General features: G+C 51.9%; 1 protein-coding gene across 5 annotated transcripts in view; it reads right to left on the bottom strand.

Annotated features, from left to right (window-relative positions):
• CYTH4 (cytohesin 4) overlaps positions 1-18,601 on the bottom strand; it is a 32,885-nt gene extending 14,284 nt beyond the window's left edge. Inside the window, exons 1-6 of one of the 5 annotated variants that reach the window (XM_069585354.1) lie at positions 16,341-18,601; positions 7,082-7,164; positions 5,155-5,219; positions 3,797-3,863; positions 2,180-2,298; positions 438-518 (exon numbers count right to left, since the gene is read on the bottom strand). In XM_069585354.1, coding sequence (XP_069441455.1) covers positions 438-518; positions 2,180-2,298; positions 3,797-3,863; positions 5,155-5,219; positions 7,082-7,164; positions 16,341-16,752 — 827 coding nt within the window. In that variant the 5' untranslated portion in view covers positions 16,753-18,601. Of the gene's footprint in view, positions 1-437; positions 519-752; positions 861-2,179; positions 2,299-3,796; positions 3,988-5,154; positions 5,220-7,081; positions 7,165-13,186 lie in introns of those variants that run through there. The other 4 variants (XM_069585355.1, XM_069585356.1, XM_069585357.1 and 1 more) reach the window with 4 other exon arrangements.
• Between the last annotated feature and the right edge of the window lie 5,842 nt (positions 18,602-24,443).

Raw genomic sequence — 24,443 nt, 5'->3', positions numbered from 1 at the left:
AAGCAGTGGGAATAGCAGTCATAATAATAGTAATAGTGATTAAAATGATTAAATATTACTATAATAATGATGTAATATAATAATTAGTAGTAGTAGTAACAAACCAGGTGCTGATACAGGCAGTCCATGCCTGTTATCTCATCTAACCTCAGCTCTCTTTGGGGATACTGTGATCGTTTGCTTCTATTTATTTATTAAAAACAATTTTTTGGCCGCACTGCACAGCTTGCAGGATCTTAGTTCCCTGACCAGGGATTGAACTCAAGCCCTCAGCAGTGAAAGAACTGAGTATGAACCACTGGGTCCCCAGGGAATTCCCTCGTTAATTAATTCTCACTCTTGATGCTTTGTTTGTGCTGTTAGCCATGTGGATGATGGTGCCCCCAACACCCCTCCAGCCCCTTGGGAGTCAGGCCCCTGCCCCCTGGACCACTCACCTGAGGGCCTGGACAAGGTTGAGGTTAGCAAACTCATGGCAATCTACAAAGGCCTGGAGGACCTGCAGGTTGATGGGGTCTCTGGAGAGGAGACAGAAGGGAGGGTGGGACACATTTGAGCATCTGTACCCCCTTCTAGAGGGGGTTGAGGTTGAGGAGGCTGAGGAGGGGAGAGACATCCTCCTTCTGAATCCAGCCACCCTCTGGTTTGTTCACATGTCTGACCTGCATCACCATCCTCCCACCGCTATCTGCACACCCATGTCCTCCCACTCACAGCAGACCCCCACACGCTCCTGGCTTACCAGCACTGACCTCAGTCTGGAGCGGGGTTCTGGCTTCGGAGTGGCCTGTCCTGAGTCACTTCCTGTCTGGGTGACCCCTCACAAACCACCAGACCTCCCCAAGCCCCAGTATTCTCATCTGTAAAATGGAGAGAACCATGTCCACCCCCACTTCCTCTGTCTTCTCAGATCTGAAATCAGAAAGCCCCACCCTTCTTGCCAGCTGCATGCCCAGCTTGCTTAGGAGAAGGAGAGTGTTCTCTGAGGTGCTTGGGAGAGGGGGTGCTGGCTTGCTGTACCCCTTGGCCCAGGGCCCTCTCAGGGGTCCCCACCTGTCGCCAGCTACTTCCTCCCATGCTCCATCCCTCTGCTCCTGTGTCAATGGCTTGCTGGTCCTTCAGCTGGCTTCTGCCCCAGGGCCTTTTCATGCGCTGTTCCCTCTACCCGAAATGCTGTTCCCCCAGAGCCACACTGCTTACCTCCTCTAAATTTCAGCCAAAGGGTCTTCTCTGTGAGACCCTTTGTGTCCACACTATTTAAAGTCACACCTTTGAAGCACGGTTCCCAGAACTTTCTCATCTCCCTTTCTTGCTTGTTGGTATTCCAAAGAACTTTTAATTTTTTCTAACTTACTTTACAGATTTTGGTACCTGTCTTCCCCATTAGAATGTACCTTCCCTGCTGGCAGAAGTTTTTTTTCTTTTTAATTGAAGTATAGTTGATTTATAACTGTGTTATTTTCAGGTGTACAGCAAAATGATTTGTATATATATATATATATATATATATTCTTTATTTCAATTCTTTTCCATTGTAGTTTACTACAAGATATTGAATATAGTTCTCTGTGCCATACAGTAATTCTTTGTTGTTAATCTGCTGTGTGTGGTATTGCATCTGCTAATCCCATACTCCCAATTTATCCCCACTCCCCGACCCCGGTAGTTTTGTCTCGTTCACTGGTGTAAATCCAGGGCTTAGAACACTGCCTGGTGCATCTAGTAAGCCGAGTAAAGATAGCCCTAAGTGGTGTCCGACTCTTGCAATCTCGTGAACTGTAGCCTACCAGGCTCCTCCGTCCATGGGATTCTCCAGGCAAAACTACTGGAGTGGGTTGCCGTTTTCTTCTCCAGGGGAACTTCCTGACCCAGGAATTGAACCCAGGTCTTCCACATTGCAGGCAGATGCTTTACCAACTGAGCTATGCAGGAAGCACAGTAGATATTAAAAATATCTACTTGTTTTCTAGGTGAATGAAGGAAGGAATGAAGGCAGACATGCTTTGGTTCAAGGTCTGGAAGGAGAGTGATGGCTTAATCTGCTCAAGCCTCAGGAGTTACGACCTTCCTAACATGCTTCATTCCTTAGTTACCTGCACACACAACCCACCCCTCACACATAGCTGTGCACAGCTGCACATCCTCATTCCCTGCCTTCCTAAGGCCCCACCCTCCTTACCTCTCTCCCAAGTAGGTGCCAATGGCTGTCTTGTTGAGGCCCTCACCCTTGTACAAGAACTGGGCGATGTCCTGGACGTTGGGGGTCAGCAGCTTGTGCTCAATGAGATACTGGATGCCCTGGAGGTGGTACACAGAGCCTGTAAGCAGCCCCCACCCAGCAGCCAGCCTGGGAAGGGGGAGAGAGGGTGGCCAGAGCCCTGGGGCCTGGAATTCTAGCATTGGCTCAGCTTGTTCTGGGAATTTGTGACCCTCCTTAATTGAAGTTGCCTTTGTAAGGTGATGAGCTCCCCATCAGCAGAGGTGTGCAAACAGACATGGGTTCCTGCCATGAACCAGGTTCATGCCAGCTGCTCCCCCAGGTCCCCCTCAGTGTGCCACTCTCTGATCATATACTTTGATGATTCGATGAATTTATAATTTTTAGATTGAATGATTCAGCTATTCCTTTTGTCCCCTTATTATTTGTATTATTTAAAAACAGTGTTTCATTTTTTTCTCACGAGTAATCTATGTCCATTGTATAAAAATTAGAAAAAAATCCCAGCTCAATCAAAAGGAGAGGAAATTGCTATGGTTCAGAGGTAGACACTTTCCCCGGCAGTGCCTTTTCTCCCCTTTCTACGTGAAAATGGGAGTGTGCCTTGCCCCACTTTTCAGATTTGACGGTATCAAAACATCTCACCTCACAACCCAGGCACTCAGAGTCTGTCATTCTAATTTTAGGAGTTGGAGGGGTTGGGCTCCGGTTTTCTGTGATGGTGCCTTTGCATCCCTGTTTCTTTTGGAGAAAAGGCTGCTTGGAAGAGTGGGGATAGACTGTGGAAGGCTCTATGTGATAGGCAGATGGTCCAGGGAACCCCTCAGAGGCCCCTCCATGAGGGGCACTCAGGAAGGAATGTGAGTGTGTGTGTGTGTGTGTGTGTGTGGTCTGTGTGGTCCATGTGGATGGGAGCAGGGGTCCATTTCTGTGTCTGGGAACACGGGAGATCTGTGATGCACAAGAGGCAGCCTTCTAAACCAGAGCAGTAAATTTCCAGGGACCCCGTGGCTGCCCTGACCCCACTTCCTTGTGTCAGCTGTGGCTTCCTCCTGTCTCGGTTCCTGCAGGAAAGGAGCCCAGCTGCCACCTAGCTGGGCGAGGGGTGGGGGCTGGGGTTGCTCTGAGACCAGTGGGGATGGGGGTTAGACCATAGCTGAGATCTGAGCTTTCAGGGCTCTATGCCAGCATCTCAGGACAGGCTGCCTAAGCGGAGCAACTAAAAGGCACTTCCAGAGACTGAGCCCCAGAGTCCAAAGGCCTGACCAACCTAAGTCCTACTCACAGAGTGGGAGACAGGGGCCCAGAGTCACGGGACCCCAAGTTCATAGACATCGCAGAGCCCCCATCATCCTCCTGGCTCCCACCTCAGGCCCCAGGGCTACTTGGCTGTGGGGTGGGGGAGCCCCCAGCCCTGATGGCATGGGGCACTGGACAAGATGCTGAGCCCAGCGGGGCCTCAGTTTCCTCCTCTGGAAAGTAGGTAATTGTGTCGGTTGAGGGGAAGAAGGAGAGACTGTGGAGATGCCCAGCGTGCAGTTTCCTTGGCCCCCCAGCCCGAGCCCCCGCACTGCCCACCTTCATGGGGTCCATGTTGAATTTCTTGCGGCCGATGCACAGCTCTTTCTCCCTCTGGGCCATGCGGCTGTAGATGGAAAGACATCAGCCTGGATGCCCCTGGACCCCAGGGCACCCCTCCAATCCCCAAGGACGCTTTCCTTGGCTAGAGCCAGTATTCCTTAAGGACCTCCAAGTGGGGTCAGAGTCACCTGGGAGAATGTGAGAAATCCAGGGTCTGGACTGCTTCCTGAGCCAGGAAACCCAATTTCCAATGGGCTCAGCACAAGCATTTTAACCAGCTCTGAAGCTGTGACCTCGGGAGCCAGAGATGCTCCTGGGGAGATGCTCCCGGGGAGAGGATTTAGAAGGGCTTGGAGTGGAAACAACATAACAAGGAGGCTGGTGGGTAGGGTGGGGGAGGGTGAGGAGAGCATAAGCTCTGGAGCCAGACTCCTGGTGCAAATCCCACTCAAGGGGAGTCACTTCATCTCTCTGGGACTCAGTTTCCTCTTCTGTAAAATGGGGGTGACTCCACCTCCGGCACCCCAAGCACTGTTGAGAGGTTAAAGCACTGAAAACAATGGGTGGTAGGAGCTGCGTAACTATTATGTTATTGTCATTGCTGGGGCTGGAGCAGGGGATCTAGAGACATGCGGGCTGTGCACGTGTTCGTGTGTGCATCAGTGTGCATGCGTGTGTGCGTGTGTATGTCCTGCTTGGAGGGTGGAGATCAGAGGCATCAGAGAACTGAGGCTGGCAGGGGCAGGGTGGGGATCTTCTGAGACATCGAACGTAGGAGTCAGTGCCCTGGGGCCCTAGGGGTTATGTATGGACCAACCTTCTCATTGCACAAGTGGGGAACTGAAGCCCAGAGAAAGGAGAGGACCAACCGCAGGTTTCAGAGCCAGAGGGCATCTTCCCACAGAAGGGGCAGAGTGGATGACACCCATGGGTGGGGTGGGATGGACCAGCTTCGGCCTGACCACAGGCGTGGCTTTTGTTCCCATAAGGTCTTTGGCTTCCTAGTCCTCATCCTCGGGGCTGAGTTTTCCTCCTCCCTGACCTTTCCCAGGATACTCCTGGCCAGTGATTGGTCAGGGGTGGGGTCAGGTGGGCTGGGGGAGACTTGGGGTGGAGGAGGCAGGAGAACGGGGGTTGGTACTGAAGAGAGGGGGCAGTCTGGAAGCAAGGACCAGACCAGACCAGAGGATGGACTGTCAGAGCTGCTGTGTTCCTATTTCACCCCGAAGCCTCCCCTCTGGGGGTCTGATCCCCAGTTTCACCAGGGCCTGGGCTCATTCACTCTCACTCCTGACATGTGATATCCTCGAGAAACCACTGTGGCAGCTTCCCTGGGTCCCCGGCCGGCCCCTCACCTCTCCTCTGCTGTCTCAAAGCAGTCGATTTGGGCAAACACATCAGCGATCTCATCCTTCAGCTTCTGTGGAGTGGCAGGGGCATTACAAAGAGGGAGAGTCAGCGGGTGGAAGCCAGGACAAAGTGGGCTTCACAGCCCTCTCCATCACCCCCCCAACACAATCACTCTCACCCTGGGCATGACTCCCAGACCTCTGTCTTGAGCGGTTACTAAGGGTCCCTCCCCAGGAAGACCCCTTTTCCAGATGTCTCTTATCTTCAAAACCCCAAGCCAACCCTACTGCCTCTGTCTGTATCTAATTCTCCCGGGGCTCCTGTCTCAGGGTTAGGGAGTCCCCAGTCCACACTCTATTTCCAGTCTTCCCATCTCCTGCCTCTGCCACTGTAAGGTGTCCCACCCTGAGTCCAACCTTCCCCACATGCCCTCCTCCACCCAGCTGCCATTTTTCTGAAGCAGGGCTTGGTGCCGGCCCTTCTCCTGCTCAAACTCTGTCCATGGCTTCCTACTACCTCCACATCAGGAAGGACAAATTCCTGCCCTGTGATCAGGGCCCAACTCCTCTCTGGTTTTCCTCCCTCCATCCATTTACCCTACCCTAGACTCTGTGGCCACTACAAGCCAGATTCTCTGGGTGCACTATGGTACAAGACAGCCTAGGCTCTCTTCTCTTGGACTCTGCAATTCCAGCGGAATTTACAGAAGAGGACACTGAGGCCCAGAGAGATGAGATCATGTGTCCAACATGTCTCCAGGAGACCCCCTAACTCTGCCGACAACCACCACTGGGTAGATGGGGAGAGGTGGCAGCTTGTCCAGCATCCCTTTGCAGCATGCGCACCTGGAAAGAGCCCCTGAAGGCACCCCGGCCCTCCCTCTCCTCCACCAAGACCTTGGAATGGGGGGTGGTTCCTAGGGGTTTGTCCTGGGACCTAGGGGCAGCGTGGAACCTAGAGCTTTTAAGTCCATGTGATCTTGGCCCAGTCACAAATAAAATGAGGGGTGGGTTCATGCAAAATTATTAATTGAACACCTACTATGCTCTTACCATTGGGCTGGGGATGCAGTGGTGGGAAACAAACCCAGGCTCCCCTTACAAGGAGCTCATGGTCCAGCGGGGTTGGGATCTTGGGACAATTGAAATGACCACACAGAACATGATCAGAGCAGTGGTCTAGAAAGAGCCTGTCAGGTGGTAGGTACTTGCTGAGGGAATGAGCCTGTGCCTTTGTCTTTCTCTGGAATCCTAGGTATATGCGTGGTGGGGTGGAGGGTAGGGTTCCAGCAGCTACAGCCAGGGTGGACAGGGCAGCCCCTAAGAGGAGAGACATTTGAGCCAAGAGTGAACTAGGAGAAGGCGGAGCTCTACGGAGGGCTTGGAGAGTATCAGGCAGAGGGAACTGTGAGTGCAAAGGCCCAGGGGCAGGACTGAGCTGCATGGCTCATTCCAGGAGCAGAAGCAGCGCCTGGCTCAGAAGGTTTCTGGGAATCAATGAGCTAATGTCTGAGAGCTGGTGAGGTGGCAAAGTGCTAGGCAGATATTGGCATTATCTTGACTAAATGGTCTACGTGTTAGGAGGGTGGAAGCTGAGGCTCAGGGTGGGGATGAGACCAGATAGAGGCCACAAAGGTGGGGTTCTGCACATAGTAGGTGCTTAATCAATTGCTCCCTTTCTCTGCCTTGCTCTCGTGGCTCTCTCTAGGCCCTGGAAGCTGAGCCAGGAGTGGGGAGTCCCCTTGGGAATTCTGTCCTTCCCACTCCTAAGGGCCAAGGCCAAAGCTCCGAGTGGGCTGGAATCTAGGCCTGCTCTTGGTCCTGGCTGCATCAGGAGTGAGTAAGAGTGTTTGCTCATGTGTGGGTGCGGTTCGAGGGCGTGAACATGAGTGTGGACAAAAGCGTGTGCATTGTGAGCAGAGTGTGAACACACCTGGATATCCTCCAGAAGCTGTTTCCGGTGCCATTTGATCCTCTGCAGCTCCTCCGCCTCCCCACTGCTCAGCTCCCCTGGGTCTGGAGAGAGAAGAGCTAGTGGTTCCCTGGCTCATTCCCAGCCCTCCCCTCCATCCCTCAGCTCCACCCTTAGCCACCCGGCTAGCTCTCACTTCCCCAGGGCTCTCCTCCCTCCAGAAACCCATGACTTGCTTGCCCTCTTCACTCAGGCCTTGGCTGGGACGCCACCTCCTCCACGAGGCCTTCCCTGACTGCTCTGTCTAAAGCAGTTCTTGCCCCACCCTCGCCTTCCACCAGCTTTTTGTTTCTTTTGCCCCTCTGGGTACAGGCTCACTCAGACTCGCTCAGCCATCTGTTCACTTGCGTCGTTTGTATTCTACTCATTCCACTCAACCCCATGAGAACAGGCGCTTCAATAATTTTGCTCATTGCTATATCCTCAGCACCTAGTAAGGGGCCTCCTAGGTGGCGCTAGTGATGAAGAATCCACTTGCCATTGCAGGAGACATGCGTCCAATCCTTGATCTGGGAAGATTTCACATGCCACTCAACAGCTAGGTCTGTGTGTCACAGCTATTGAGCCTGCACCCTATAGCCTGCGCTCCACAGCAAGAGACGTCACTGCAGTGAGGAGCCTGAGCAGCACTAGAGAGCAGCCCCCGCTCACCACAACAGTGAAAAGCCTGCACAGCAACCAAGACTCAGCAGAGCCCCAAAATAAATATGTTAAAAAAAAAAGGAAAGAGTCCACCGGCCAATGCAGGAGGCCCAAAAGACGAGGTTTCGATTCCCAGGTCGGCAAGATCCCTTGGAGGAGGAAATGACACCCCACTGCAGTCCTGCCTGGAACATTCCACAGGCAGAGGAATCTGGTGGGCTACAGTCCACAGGGCCACAAAACACTGGACATGACTGAGCACACACACAGCACCTAGAAAGAGGCTGACACAGCAAGCACTCAGTGCCATACTTGCCAGGGGCATTCATCCTGCACCGTAACTTCATTTCTTCACTGGATCACGTGTCTCTCATCTATTCATGTATTTGTGTGACCAGGAAGTGGCAATCATTTTCCCTGACATCCCATTGGCCACCTGTTGTCACATGGCCACAGCTACCTTCAGGAGAGGCTAGGTAATGAGCCTTCAGTAGGGTGCTCCTGATATCCTTACTATAAAGATGAGGAAACTGGATGTGGGGGGACATTTCACTCAAGCTCAGAGAGGTGAGGGGGACTGGCCAGGGTTCCAAAGGGGCAAGTTGCTGCCAGGGTGGGACTTGGGTGGGGGTGACTACAATTCACCTGGAAATGAATGAAAGGAGACGTGGGTGCTCCAGTGTCCTGTGCAAGGTGCTATGACCGTTTCCCTGCCTGGGTCAGCTGGCCCACTGCTATACACCCTGCTGTGCTTTCTGTCCCATAATACTCTCCTGGTCAAAATCTCCATGGAATCTTGATTCCTTAGAGGAGAAAGTCTTTGTCCTGGTCCTGGGGCCTCCACAGTCTCCCAGGCCTCTCCAGCCAGCCTTGCTCCCCACCATTCCCAACAAGAGCCCACCACTGCAGCCTGCCCTCAAATGGTCTAACAGTCTTACTTCCCCGCCTTGGCCTCTATAGCTCCTCCACCCTAGGATGCCTTTTCTTGTCTGCTCATCCAAATCCTCTCGACTCTCAAGGCTTCGCTTTGGGAAGCGCCTGATCACATTTCTTAAAGGTTTTGTGAGTACAGACATGATCTCTTCCAAATAAAAGCAGAGAGAATATCAAGGGGTCCCTTTCCCTACGTCCCCCTTCTGTCGACTGAGCAGCTATCTTGGGCTTTGAGATGTCAGCTGGGTATTGAGATGGCAGGGCATCAGGCTAGAAGGAATCTGGGCTCCAGGCATCCATATGGAGAAGAATCATTTTTCAATGAGAGAGAGAAGGTTTGAGGATGTCTCACTCTCTGTTATTCTGAGCCTTTTTGTTACATCAGCCAACCGTGAAACAGCTAACACAGTGTTCTTGTCTCTGAAACATGAACCACAACCTAGAGGGTGGTTGTCAGGATTGAAAACGCTGACTTCGGCCAAACACTCTGTGAGTATGTGGCATATGGTAAGGGTACAACACACATATAATGGATGCCACGTTGTGCCTCCTGGTTCTCCCTTGCAGGACCAAGGCACCCACTCCCCCAGTGGCTGGTGTGGGCGTGTGTGACCTGCTGAGGACTCGCAGCTGAGTCCCTCCTCAGAACTTACCTCAGCCCAAATGGAGCTGCCTCACCCAAGGATACACTGCTCCCATTGGGCAGTCACTATATAAAAAGTCAAGGCCCAAGCCAGTTTTTAGACCCAAGCCCTATTGACTGAAGGAGAGGCCAGGCCCAGAGCAGGAAGGCTTCTGCAACACTGTATCAGGAATATATGGTAATGATCCCCTCATCAAGCAGCCAGATAGGTCTGTCTGACCCATCAAGTGATAAAGTCAAGTGAGCCCAACAGCAATCCTTAGAGACAGAAGGATCCAGGAAGCCCCAGGGACAGCTGACCCAGACCCCCGTGTCACCCACTGCTGTTACACCAGGTCCCCCAGCTCATACTGTGTCTTCACGGATGGGTCCCTTGCGACCTTATGACAAAGGAGGAAAGGCTGCACTTAGTTCTGGGATGGATGGCTCAGGGTTTGGTTACAAGTAAAACCGAATAGCTATTGAACTACAACCCTGCTCAAGATGTTCCAGAAGGACAATGGTGAGAAGCCCTTCCAGGAGGCAGAGCTTTGGGAAAGGCATTTATTTCATGTGGAAAGAGAAGCAGTGTGAAGTGAGAATATACCTGCATTCATGAGTAGAAGAAGGTGCCTTGACTGTTCAGAAGGAAAGAAGACTGAGAACAAAAAGGCCTGGGGAAGAGGCACGCGGGCGGCCCTGTGGCAGAGTGTGAAGATTTTTGTAAACACACTGATGTTCCCCAGGAAACAGCCACCACAAGGGAGTCACTAAATCACCAGGCAGAGAGAATGACTCAGCCAGTTGACATCAGCCAGTCTCTGCCTGGAGAGCCCAATGCTTGTACCATGTACATGGGTGAAGCAGCCATGTGGCCTCTTTGGAGGCTCTGTGTGGACTCACTCATCCAGGGTCCCCAAGCTACTGCCACTGATTCATATCAGACCTGCCAGCAACAGAGACCCACTGTTTTTCAACAAGAGCAGCCAGCAACTTGGCAGCAAATCTATTAAACTGGATCCCTCATTCTGCTTACAGTGGCTTTTCCTGCCCACAGAGCCTGGGCCAGCACCACTATCCAAGGGCTCAATCTGCTGACCCAGAATACAGCAAAACATCCCACTGGACCAAGGAGCCCTCTTTACACTGAAGAAGGTGTGGGAGGAGCATGCGGCCTAAGGACCCAATGGCCCTCTCACACATTTCACCACTGGAAGATGCTGGCCTGATGGAGCCACAGAGCAGCCTGTTGAAGATGCAGCTGAGCTGTCAGTTGGAGGTGTTAAACTGCTTGGATGGGGCACCATGCTTGAAGATGTACTACACACCTTAAATCAACGACCATTAGATGGTGCTTTGTTCCCAAGAGGTAATCTACTGGGATTCAGGAACCAGGAGTGGTACTATCCTTCTAGTGACCGCCTTGGGAGATTTCCTTCCTCTCCTTGCAACTATGAGGTCTAGAGATCCTGGTTTCCAAGTGGGAGTGGAGTGGAGGTGAGGGGAGGTAGCACTTATACCAAGGGACAAAGTAAGCGTCTCATTAACCTCTAAATGGATCTTTCTCAGTTTAAGACACTGAGACTCAGAGAGGTGAAGTGACTTGCTCTGGGTCACACAGCCAGGAAGTGGCAGTGTTGGCATCAGAACCCTAGTTTTCCCACACCTAAGCTTCCATCCCAGGAGAGGTAGATTCTGCATGCCTTTGGAAACATGCAGGGATGGACAGAGTGAGGGGCCATCTTCATGGAGGCTGGAGCAGGGCCATAGCGGGGGAGGCGGTGCTAGAAACTGGGACCTGGAACTCTTCCGTCAGGAGTGGAGGGAGGCTGAGTTCCACGGTGGAAAAACCCAGTCACTTCTAGTTGACTTTGGAGTGAAAGATCCAACCTTTGTGTTTGTTTGCTTTTCATTGTTTTCCTGTTGGCAGGGGTTTGTCCTGAAGGCCCGTTTCTCGCCCAGGGTACACCTGCTGGTGGAGGCCAAGTAAATTCCTGACTGGCTGCTTGTTGGATAGAAGCCAGGAAGGAATTCCATGTTCCTGTGGATGCTCCCCACGGTAGATGGTCAAGGATGAGCCATGGAGATCCCATGGCTGGGGCCCAGGCTGACTTCTCCTCTCTTCCTGTGGGGTCTCATTATTACCCCCTCTCCTCCTGGGCCAAGGAATCACACCCATACTCTCAGCTCCAACTCCTTGCCCTGAGCTTCAGACCCTTCCACCCCTCTTGTGTTCTGTCAGCTCATTTGTCTCTGCAACTAAAGCAGAACTCCTAGAATGTCCCCTCAACCTGGCCTTCTTCCTGAGTTCTGAAGCTGTGGGAATGGCCCCTCAGATACCCTGGCCAGAACCCCAGGAAGCACCTTGACACACACCTCACTCTAAGCCTCGTGTGTCCTTCATCACCAAGCCCTGTTTATCTTCTTTCTGTTTCCACAGCCTTCACCCTCACCCAGACCCTGGGCTACTCTCTCCAGATAACTTACAGCCTCCTGAATCCTCCCTGCCTCCACTCTGTCCCTCCCATGCAGTCTCCCATGACATCCCATTGTCTAGTGGCTAAGACTCCGCCCTCCCAATGCAGGGGGCCCAGGTTTGATCCCTGATCAGGGAACTAGATCCCACATGCTGCAACCGAGAGTTCGCATGCTGCAGCTAAACGTCCCTCATGTAGCAACTAATACCTGGCACAGCCAAATAAATCAGTCTTAAAAAGAAGACCCCAAGTCTTACCTGGCCGACGCTCATCTCACACTGCACCCACCCCTGCCCTTGGCCTGAGGGCCTCTTGGCTGCTCTTTCCCTCCACAGGTCTTTGCACATTCTGTTCCTTGGTTCAGGAATGCCCTTCGTTCTCCTCCCTGCCTGGCAGCTCCTACTCATTCTCTCCATCTCCTCTGGGGCCCTCCATCTGTGCACCACCAACCCCCTCTATCCCCGCAGCAAATCTGGGATCTTGCTCTACAAACAAGACAAGTTGCTGGCAAAGGAAAGACATGCTGGTTGAGCCCCTACTGTGTTGCAGGCCCTGGGCACTCCAGGCTCTTGCCATCCACTATCTTGTTTGATCCTGACCCTGACTCTGGAGCCGGGTATTTCTAAATCTCATTCTATAGATGAGGCACTGGGGGCTCAGAGAGGTTAAGTGACCTGCCCAAGGGGACACAGCTGGAAGGTGGCAGAGTTGTGGCTCACACCCCGGCCGATCTGGGGCTCTGAGGCCACAGCTTTGATACCCAATTTAACACCCATCTTCTGCAGCCAGGCATCTCTGTACAGATCGTCAAAACCCCCACAAGACGCTAAGTGTGGATCTTCTGACCCAGAACTGCTGACCACCAAGAAGGATGAAGACAAGGTGCAGGGTGATGGCCGCAGTCTGAGCCCCTTTCTCTTTTTGGGTAAAAAAATAAAACGAGGCCAACATTATAGAGCTGGGGAAAGTGCTATTTTTTTCCACCTGGGAGAGTGGAATGACAAGGGGGGGTAGTGAGAGGTTATTTATTTAAAAATTTTTTCTTTTAAGGCTCAATTTTATTTTAATGATTAAAATTTTTTGGCCACATGGCATGTGGGATCTCAGTTCCCCGACCAGGGATCGAACCCGTGCTACCTGCTTTGGAAGTGCAGAGTCTTAACTACTGGACTGCCAGGAAGTCTTGCCTTTTTATTCATGTACCGCCTTTAATGGCTTGGCAGGTGTGTTCCTGAACCCTCTCAGGCCACCGTCCCCTTCTGTCAGGTCCTGACCCAAATAGCTGGAGGCTGGCCAAGTACGTCTAACCCCCCTCCAACCCCGAAACAGTGCAGACCACCCCGAGCCTGCTGCTCTCCTCACGTGGTGGACAGGGGCTTTCCAACGCTTCACCTGTTTGCTTAAAAGTAGGGATTTCTCCCCATTTCAGAGCAGAGGGCACTGAGGTTCAGAAAGGGTGGCAAGGGCGCAGCCTGAGAGGGGTCACTGCTGATTCCAGTTCAGGTGATGACGAAGTTTCAGGCACTGGCGCAGCTCGAGGCAGATGGATTTTTAATAATAATAAAAATAGTGACAATAACGATAAAAAACACAAGAATATTAAAATATTAGTAACAACTGCCGCTGCCATGAGATCTGCTTACCCTTCACTGGGCTGTAAATCCACACCTCTGGAAGGCCGCCTTTGCCAATGACTCCTCCTCACCAAGCTGGGCTGTCCCCCCACCCCCGCCCCGCCTCTTGCGCTCCAGGCCCAGGCCGGCTGAGTGTGCCCAGGTGCCGCCCCAACCAGCTCCCCAGCTCCTCTCTACTTCCCCTTTGTCCTTCCTCTTTCCCAGCATATTTTTAGAAATCTGCTCATAGCCCCACTTCCAGGACAGCTGGACCCGCTTCCCCTTTCTAGGGCAGGAGGGGGTGCGATCCGCGGGCCTTGAATCCAGCAAGGGGATCTGGGGTGGGGGGCGGCCAGCAGAGCTACACTCGCCCCAGCCCCTGAGGCCCTGTGCGCCCATCGCATCGTGTGGCTTCCTCCCCCAGCCCAGCTGCCTCTATTTTTAACCTGCAGTCTTGCTGCACCAGCCCCACGGCTGCCTTTGGTCACACCGGGGCTTTGTTGCCCAGACCGCTCAGCGTTTCAGCAGACCCGGGGGAGGGGACCTGCGGGTATCAAACACCCACAGCTGGAGGTGGGGAGGCAGCCCCTTCGCCACCATCCCATCCATTGTATGAGTGGGGAAACTGAAACCCACAGAAGGAAGAGGCCCATTGTGACCTCTGGCAGGTTGGTGCAGAGGTGGGATCTGAACCAGGTCGCTTCCCTAGGTCTTGCTGGGATGATGGTGCCCACTTAGAGATGACACACCTGAGCTCAGAGAGGGAAAGTCACCAGGCTGTGAAGGAGCTCCAATAAAGACCCAGTCTAGGTAGCACAGAAATGACCTTTCTTCCCTTCATTTCCTCCAGGAAGTCCTCCCAGATCGCCCTTGCCCTGGGTGGAAAGTGTCTCCCTCCCAGGCTGCAGGTCTGTGCCCCTCTGCGCATCTGCCCTGGGTCACCGTCCTGCAGGATTTTTCTTCCTCTGCCCCACATGCCAGACCAGCAGCTCCCTCAGGACTGGGCTTGTGGCCTGGTCATTGCTATCTCCAGCATCGCACAGCCCAGGACCTGCACACCAGAGGACTGCTTATTGTATGAACGAATGAATAGGCGAACTGATCAATGGAATCCTCAGATCTCCCAAGAGACTGCCTGCAGTGACTCCGCTGGATCCCTGTCCTTCCAGGACCAGCCTGAAGCAGAGACTCACCTCTTGGCCTCCCTGGGAGGCCCCGCCCCTCCTGTCCCTCCCCCACAGCCCAGGCTAAACTGGGGCTCTCGCTCCTCTCAGATCTTGTCCCTATTCTGCCACTTATTGGCTGCCTGACTTTGAACAATTCCATCCTGTCCTCCAGTTCACCTCTGTGAGCTTCAGTCTCCTGAGGATAATCTCCTTGCGTGGTGGAAACAAACCATCCTAAAGATTTTTGTGTCTGAAGACCCCAGGAATAATGGTGCAAAGACAGGTAGTTGGGGGGCAAGAATTCACTGTCTCCCGTCACCCTCGCAGCTGCTGAGTGACCTTGAGCCTGGCACTGCTCCTCCTGGGGCTCCTCTTGCCCCCCTAGTTGCCACTAAGATGTGTTCACTGAAGACATACACTCCATGAGCCACCGGGCCCCAAAAGCCCCCAGGAGAAGCACAAGGGCTGCGGTGAGAGTGCTGAACAGGCAGCCGGGAGGCGTGGAGTCATCCTGCCTCAGCAAGACTGTGTCCCCCCTTTCGTTCCATGTGTAAATGAGGGCTTCCCAGGTGGCTCAGGGGTAGAGAACCCGCCTGCCAATGCAGGAGACTCAGGAGACATGGGTTCAGTCCCTGGGTTGGGAAGATCCCCTGGAGGAGGACATGGCAGCCCACTCCAATATTCTTGCCTGGGAACATCCCATGGACAGAGAGGAGCCTGGCGGACTACAGTCCATGGGGTCACAAAAGAGTCAGACACGACTTAGCAACTGAGCACACAAGTAAAGGAGGGCTGTTGAAACAGATCAGTGGTTCTCTAACTGTGTTCCCCAGAACCCTTGGGGCAAGGGGAGGCCCAGTGGGCGGGATCAGAATGCTCTGTCTTAGGTTTTGTTTGAAGAAAGGGTTCTGTTGCTAACAGGGTTCATGTCATCTGGACCTGGGGAACTGGACAGCTCCAGGCAGTCTGTCTTCTGGAGTTCCAGGCCATGCTAGAACATTCTGAGATGCAGGGCACAGAGGTTTAGTCCCAATCCTTTCTGCATCACAGATACACAACGCAACACAGCCTGGCCCTGCTCTCATACCAGCTGCTCAGCCTCCTTGCCTGCTTACCAGGCAGACTCTCAGCCACAGCCCCTGCTGCTCAACCCTGCCGGTCCCTTCACTGGCAAAGCTGGTGTCCTCAGCCTCCCCAAAGGCCATCATCGCCCACCAGAGGCCAAACGGGCTGCAGGGTTATTATGTCACCCAGACAGTTATCATCCTCACCAACATCATCATCTTCAACACAAACCACCTTTCTCAATTCCACCTCAGGGCCTTTGCACTGACGATTCCTTTGCCTGGAATGTTCTTTCCCCGGAAACTCACATGGATCACTCCCTTCTCTGCTACAAGTCTCTGCTCAAACAGTGCCTCCTCTTGAGGCCTTCTTGGCCACCCTCTCCCATCTTCCTTATCTCACCTTACTGTCCTTCATCCTGCTTGTCACCGTCTGACAGCACATTCGTATATTTACTGTCTGTCTCCTCTGGAGTGTAAGCTCATTAGGGCAGGGGCCATGCCTGCTTGGTTTGCTGGACTCCCAGTACTTGCAACACAGCTTGGCGCCTAGCCTGAGCTCATCAAGGTCTGTCGCCTGCTTCTGCATGTCCCACCTGTGTTATATCTATTTATACATGCTGCTTCCTGTGAGGCAGGCACTATTACCCCCATACTATAGAACAGGAAAGTGAGGCCCAGCCAGGTCGGCCCAGGTGCTTACCTGGGTGGCACAAGTCCATTCTGAAGCCCCTGGGGGAGAGTGGCCTGCGCTCCCGCAGCCCGCTGACCCAGCTGCCACTCGGGCTGCTCAGGCAGGGCTGTGTCACCTCAGACACACCAGGCCCTTTCCCGTTCGCCCCGCCCAGCACAGCCTGGGGAGGAAGTCCTGTCTTGCTGGGGTCTGGTGCGCAGGCTCTTGACGTAGCAGTACTTCCTAAAACCGGCAGAGTTTGAGTGGTAGGGATTCTTTGCATTTCGAGTGTAGGCAAGGGCGGAATAGAGGCAAAGGAGGCAGAAAGAGGGATGAGAGGGTGGGTGAAAAGAGAAAGACAGTGACACAGAGAAACACACACACACAGATGAAGATGCTTACTGGAGGACAGAACCTCCCTGCCTATAAACTTAGGGGCCATTCAGGGGGTTTCCCTCGTGGTCCAGTGGCTAATATTCCCAGTCCCAATGCAGGGGGCCCAGGTTCAATCCCTGGCCAGGGAACTAGATCCCACATGCTGCAACTAAAGATTCTGCATGCTGCAATGAAGAACAAAAATCCTGTGAGCAGCAACTAAGACCTAGCACAGCCAAATACATACATAATTTTTTTTTTTTTAAAAGGATCATCCAACTTAGATGGTCCAAGCTGAGCCCCATCAATTCCATCCCATAAACTCTCTTTCACCAACTCTTCCTTGAGCAAAGAAAAATTAATTCAGTGCTAAGCAGGGCTTTGCCTCCCCTCAATGAAATACCTAGTTTTTTCTCATCTAGGTATCCACTGGGCAATATGCAGCCATGAAATTAAAAGACTCTCACTCCTTGGAAGGAAAGTTATGATCAACCTAGATAGCATATTCAAAAGCAGAGACATTACTTTGCCAACAAAGGTCCATCTAGTCAAGGCTATGGTTTTTTCCAGTGGTCATGTATGGATGTGAGAGTTGGACTGTGAAGAAAGCTGAGCGCTGAAGAATTGGTGCTTTTGAACTGTGGTGTTGGAGAAGACTCTTGAGAGTCCCTTGGACTGCAAGGAGATCCAACCAGTCCATTCTAAAGGAGATCAGTCCTGGGTGTTCTTTGGAAAGACAGATGCTAAAGCTGAAACTCCAGTAGTCTGGCCACCTCATGCGAAAAGTTGACTCATTGGAAAAGACTCTGATGCTGGGAGGGATTGGGGGCAGGAGGAGAAGGGGATGACAGAGGATGAGATGGCTGGATGGCATCACTGACTCGATGGACACGAGTTTGGGTGAATTCTGGGAGTTGGCGATGGACAGGGAGGCCTGGTGTGCTGCGATTCATGGGATCGCAAAGAGTCTGATACGACTGAGCGACTGAACTGAACTGGGCAATGTGTTCAGTTTCCCTTTTCCCCCAGCCTGCTAGGAAGCTCCATCAAATCCGAAGCTCTTTTACAGCTGCTCTGTTGTCACACACAGACTTTGAGGCCAGACTCAGCAGTGAGACTCACCCCTGCCATTCAGGACCCGTGGGAACTTGAGTGAGTCATTTATCTGCCATGAACCTCAGTTTACTTAACTATAAAAGGGGTATAATAATCCTTTTCAAAAGCAGAGGCATTACTTTGCTGACTAAGGTCTATCTAGTCAAGGCTATGGTTTTTCCTGTGGTCATGTATGGATGTGAGAGTTGGACTGTGAAGAAGGCTGAGCGCCAAAGAATTGATGCTTTTGAACTGTGGCGTTGGAGAAGACTCTTGAGAGTCCCTTGGACTGCAAGGAGATCCAACCAGTCCATTCTGAAGGAGATCAGCCCTGGGATTTCTTTGGAAGGAATGATGCTAAAGCTGAAACTCCAGTACTTTGGCCACCTCATATGAAGAGTTGGCTCATTGGAAAAGACTCTGATGCTGGGAGGGATTGGGGGCAGGAGGAGAAGGGGACGACAGAGGATGAGATGGCTGGATGGCATCACGGACTTGATGGACGTGAGTCTGAGTGAACTCCAGGAGATGGTGATGGACAGGGAGGCCTGGTGTGCTGTGATGAATGGGGTCGCAAAGAGTCGGACACAACTGAGCGACTGAACTGAACTGAATTGAATCCTTTCCTCAAGCTTGTGAAAAAGATGGAGGGAGAGAATATGTGTGAGGTGCTTGGCTATTCAGTAAACACTGTCTTCTTTCTCCTTTTGGTTTCAGTTTTCTTTGGGAGTTAAAATGCATGATTTTATTGCTTGTGCCTTTTTGGAGAGGCTGATTCAATCCTTTATCAGAAAAAAGCATGGTGTAAATAAAGATCTGTAAACACGCATTCCTTGTGACGTTGTGGCGCATGTTGGCTTGCTTACCTGTTTCCCCATCAGTCTTGAGGCCCCATGAAGACAAGGTCCCCTCTGTATTCCATGTCTGGGAAGTGCTGGGAGCCTGGTAGGTGGTCATGTACACACTGAATGGATGGATGTGTGAATGAATGAGTGAGTGAAGGGCCCACAGTCGAGATGGCCTGGCTGACGCAAAAGCTGGCTGAGATCCCCACCGTTTGCTCTCTCCACACCCTTTGCGTTGTGACACTGCCATTCTTCCCACTAAGAGGTTGTGTCTGCTTCTCTTCCCCTTGAATCTAGGCTGGGCTATGTCTTTCTTCAACCGCTAGAACGTGGCAAAAGTGATATTACATGATTTTCCTCGAGGCAAGGCTTTAAGAAGCCCTGTGGCCCAGCTACCCTGGGTGGCCTGTTGAGGATGGAGACCTGCAGAGAAGAGAAAACTGGGGCTCCTTTTGGGAGATGCTTGGCCAAGTTGGAATTTGAGTGAGTGGCCAGCTCAGGACCAGTGGCTGGGCCTATTCACTATGGTCTAGAACTCTCAGGACTCTTCAGACCTGCCCCCATGCCACCACCCCTTGCCCACTGGTTCTTGCCTAACTCAAGGTTGTCTGTTAGGAAACTTATTGAGCTTATATTCATGATAAACTAGAACTTTCTCATCAAATCGGGGCCTCAGGCACAAAAAAAATTTCCTGGGTCACTTCAAAAAGAGAAATGGGGAGAAAGGTACCATTGCCTGTGCAAAAAAGTGTTAACAATGGGTCTGAAAATGTTATCCTTTAAAAGACTTGCTTGTATTATTACAGTAGTTAAGGCATCGAAACAACCCAAGTGTCCATCCACAGATGAATGGATAAAGATGTTCCACACACACACACACACACACACAGAGGAATATTACTCAGCCATAAAAAGAATGAAATAATGCCATTCATAGCAACATGGATGGACCTAGAGACTATCACACTATGTGGAGTAAATCAGAGAAAGACTAATGCCATGTGCAGTCATTATATGTGGAAGCTAAAAAAAATGGCTACAAATGGGCTCATTTACAAAACAGAAGAAGATCACAGACACAGAAAACAAACATACGGCTACAAAAGGGGAAGTGGCGGAGTGTGTGTGCTCAGTTGCTCTGTCACGTCCGACTCTCAGGCTCCTCAGTCCACAGGATTTCCCAGGCTAGAATACTGGAGTCGGGTGCCATTCCCTACTCCAGGGGAATCTTCCTGACACAGGGATTGAACCCACGTCTCTTGCAGCTCAGGTGCTCTTACTATGAGTGGCAAAGGGTTTGGTAGAGTCAACAGTAGGGGAACTATGGAGACCTGGATTCAAATCCCGACTCAACATCTGCCACTTGTGTGAACTTCTCCCTTGTTTTGAGCCTTGTTTTTAGTCATCTGCAAAATGGGGACAGATAAGACTAAGTTTGTTTACATGAAACAGAAAACCCAAATAACACTGGTTTAAAGAAACTAGAGGTATAGCAATGGCACCCCACTCCAGTACTCTTGCTTGGAAAACCCCAGGGACGGAGGAGCCTGGTGGGCTGCAGACCATGGGGTCGCGAAGAGTCAGACACGACTGAGAGACTTCACTTTCACTTTTCACTTTCATGCATTGGAGAAGGAAGTGGCAACCCACTCCAGTGTTCTTGCCTGGAGAATCCCAGGGACGGGGGAGCCTGGTGGGCTGCTGTCTATGGGGTTGCACAGAGTTGGACATGACTGAAGCAACTTAGCAGCAGCAGCAATAGCAGCAGCAGCAGCAGCAGCAGCAGCAGCAGCAGCAGCAGCAGCAGCAGTGGTATTTATCTCTTACGAGAAAGAAGCCCAAGGTAGGTAATATAGGACTACCCTCATGGAAGCCTGGTAATCAGTGATGCAGGCTCCTTCTAACTTACTGCTTCTGTCCTTGAGGTTTCCTCACGGTCCAAAGTGGCCACATGATCTCTAGCTGTTATGCTTGAATTTGAGATTAGGAAGAAGAGTGAAGATGAGAAGGGCTCCCCTTAAAGGGCTGTTCCTGAAGTTCTTTCTGACCTGATGTTAGAAGCCTCTGTTTCCTTCATGTACACTAGGTGAAGGTTCATAGTTGGTTATGGGACAACACACAGCAATCCCCAAACAACCAACAAAACCATTTCTGGAGGGCTCACTACTTGTCAGGCGATGTGCTGAGTGCATATCATCTCATTTAATCCTTTTTACATCTCAATGAAGTGTGTTACAATTCCTGTTTTATACAGGAGGAAACTGAGCTCAGAGAGGTTAAGTGAATTGTTCAAGGTCACACAGCCAGGAAGAGGCAAAACTCAGATTCAAGCCCTGTGCTGACTTCATTGCCACTCTGAATTTATGCGAGCATCATTTTGAACATTTAGAATGAAATTCAGCATCCTGTCCACACCTTAGGGAAAAGACAAAAAGCACTTGAATCAAATTGTAGCAAAACTATGTGGGTAACACCTTTGTTTGCCACAACACTCAGAATTCCTCATCTGAACACAATGGGCTCAGGGAAAGAGACCTGGAAGGAGCTTGAAGTGCAGTTGCTCAGTCGTGTCCGACTCTTTGTGACCCTACAGACTGTAGTCTACCAGGCTTCTCTGTCCATAGGATTTTCCAGGCAATAGTACTGGAGTGGATTGCTAGGAGCTTAGAGGTGGTTTAATTCAATAACTTCATTTTACATGTAACTGAGACCTGAAGAGGGGAGGGGACTTAGAGGAAGGGGCAGAACCTGCCCTTGAAACCCTTCATGCTGCACAGTTAGAGTGTTCCATCCTCCCACTGATGCACAACCCACCCACCCATCCGTCCACCCACCTACACACCCATCTACCCACCCTCCACCCATCCATCCATATATCCCTCCATCCATCCACCCATCCACCCATTCATCCACCCACCCATCTACCCACCCATCCACCAAATCACCCACCCACCCATCTACCCACCCATCCACCCAATCACCCACCCACCCGTCTACCCACCCATCTACCCACCCTCCATCCATCCATCCATATATCCCTCCATCCATCCACCCATCCACCCATTCATCCACCCACCCATCTACCCACCCATCCACCAAATCACCCACCCACCCATCTACCCACCCATCCATCCATCCATCCCTTTGTCCACTCATTCAGTTGGTGTTTATGGAGGACTTGCTATGTGTTGTGTGCTGTTTTGGGCACTGGCACATGACAGCAAAAATCTTGGCCTTCATGGGGCAAGTGGTTAAGTCAGCGGGACTGGGTGGGATGTGGTGGGTAGGGTGAGTATCTGGGATGAATCATCTCTGAAGTCCCTCTCCTTCACAATTTTCTCTGATTTCTCGTTTTTCTCATGACTCGTAGCTGGAGATAGCGTTGGTCTTGTGGGTGGGGCAGTCCTGCATTTGGGGGCTGCTGGGGGTCTGCCCTGTGAGACCTGAGCAGCAAGCAGGGCTCTCGAAGTCCATGGGCTCACCAAACAAGCCTGATTTCCACCGGACCTATCACTCCTCATCTGGGTTTGACCACAAGACTTCCTGGGAGCCTGTAGGACAGAGGGACAGAGGAACCTAGACTTGAGGGAGGGTCCATGGTGCAGCCAAAGACAGGGTTGGATGGATAGGTGTACGGGCAGTGAAGCACACTTTCATATTCAAGGTCACATCTAGAAATTGGCTCTAGTGAGATAACTGCACATATGTGCAAACGGGTGTGAGCTCACAGAGGCTCCTCTCAGTATCACTGATAACCAGGGAATCAGGGATGAGTCAAAATGCAAATCAGGGACTAAATGCTTAATAAATTATTTTGTGCCCAGATGATGGGTCAGTGTGAGTCATTAAAAAGAGTGAGGATAATGCAGAATTCAACCATCTTTTGTTTGTAAGTAAGCATAACTCAGTCTGGATTCAACTGGAATATACTGACTCAGTTTCTGGAGAGTCAGGGATGGGATTGGCTTTGGGCCAGAAATTCAAAATATCCTTGTTCTCTCTCTGTCTTTCACTCATTCTCTGTCTGTCTTAGCTCTTTCTGTCTCATGGGTTTTCTCCGTGGGGCAGCCAATCTGGCCACAGAAAGCTCCAGGTTCATATCAAGTCACCTTTGAGTTCAGAAAGAGGACGTACCTGAAAAGATTCTCAGGGAATGACTTTGATTGGCTAGGCCTGGGTCACGTGCCCATCCCTGGACCAATCACTGCCACACCACTCAGTGAGGGCTTCCCAGAGCAGGGATGCTGGTCTGGAGTCTTGGTATGTGTACAAGGAAGGAAAGAATCCTCTGGAAGTTTAAGCAAGAGTCTGTGCTTCAGAGAAGGTGAAGGAAGGGTGTTGAAGAAACAGCACAAGCCAAGGCTTGGAAGCTTGAGGTAAAATGGAGGGTGGGGCTTCGGATGAATTCAGGCCTGGATCTGGTTTTGCCTGAGCTCTGCACCTCCCCTGCCCCTCTTCCTCTTCCCAGGCCTCTGCCCTCCACTCGGCGGTTCCCTGACTCCCACTTCCCCTTTCCAATCCTTCATAATTTTCTCTGATTTCTCATTTTGGGCTGCAGTAGTTTGGGGACAGAAGTTTCTGCTGGGCACAGGAACACACACGTGCACAAATCAAGGGTACTGTGTGTATAACCCACATGCAGAAGGTGACCCAGGTGCCACCTTCCTCCCAAGTTCACTGGAGTGGGGACAGGGAAGAAGCAGAAGGTCTCCAGTGGGCCTGGGTGGCTGCATCGTGGGGTGGGATGGGGCTGAGGTCTGAGACAAGCCAGAGGCCATGTATCCCCATGTCCTCCCTCCCTCGTGGTCACCAGGTGGCTGCAGCAGCTCCAGGCATCTCATATTTACTTGGCTGCGCCCACCAGGGCTCTGTTCATCCCATGTGGCCAGGGCAGACCCATGCTCACACCTGGATGCCAGGGATCCTGGTAAACTGAGCCCCTGGTGTCTGCAGCCTCTAGGTAGTTGGTGGGCTCTCCCAGCCAGGGAGGGGCTGTAGTAGGAACCAACGTGTTGGCCTGTGGGGCCTTGGAGGGAGAGGTCACCATGGGGATGGAAGAGGAGCAGCTGGAGAGACAGAAGGAAACCTGGGTGTGGTCAGAGACCCTGAGATGAGGGTGTCTCCAGCAGAGTCAGGGGCAGAGTCGAAGGTCCCTGAGTGTCCATTGCATTACGGCTGGGTGGCTGGAGTGGGAAGTGGCCAGGCAAGGGCAGCAGGCAGGGGAGCTGAGGAAGTGGAGGCAGCGCAGGGTTGTTGGAGAGGAAAGAGTGAGAGTAGGGTCTGCTGGCGGGTGGAGGAGGGCACTTTAAAGAAGGGAGTGACTTTACTTGAGCCAGGTTAGGGACCCAGGGTGTTTGTGACTGGAGAGGGTCCCAGGAAGGAGGAGGGGATGTACCAGAGTGGAGGGCAGCTGAGGGGGCAGAGCCAGAGGAGTCCCCCAGGCCCCTCAGCTCCCTGCTCTGTAGACTAGGAAACCAGTTCAGAGATGCCTCACCCCCATCTCGCCCCCTGGTCACCACCAGCAGGCAGGGATTCAGCCCAGAGTTTGGTTCTGACTTTTGGGTTACTCTGGTTGAGGTTGGGTCATCTCCCTGGGATATCAGTTCTACTTATTTTGGAGGCCGCTCCTCCAAAATAAGTTTCTGTCAGTCTTCAAAAGATGGAAACCCAGTACTTCAGAATGTAAATTTGAGTCAGCCTCAGTCTACCACCGTCTCATTTTTTGCTCAAAAGTCTCATTATAGAGCTTTAATAAAACGTTCAGTATACACATGTCCTCGAGGGTCCCCCAGTCCCCTTTTCTGCAATCCCTGGTCTG

Source organism: Ovis canadensis, chromosome 3 (genome assembly GCF_042477335.2).
Source record: "Ovis canadensis isolate MfBH-ARS-UI-01 breed Bighorn chromosome 3, ARS-UI_OviCan_v2, whole genome shotgun sequence".
Classification (NCBI taxonomy): domain Eukaryota; kingdom Metazoa; phylum Chordata; class Mammalia; order Artiodactyla; family Bovidae; genus Ovis; species Ovis canadensis.
This window is presented reverse-complemented; position numbering and strand designations above follow the sequence as displayed.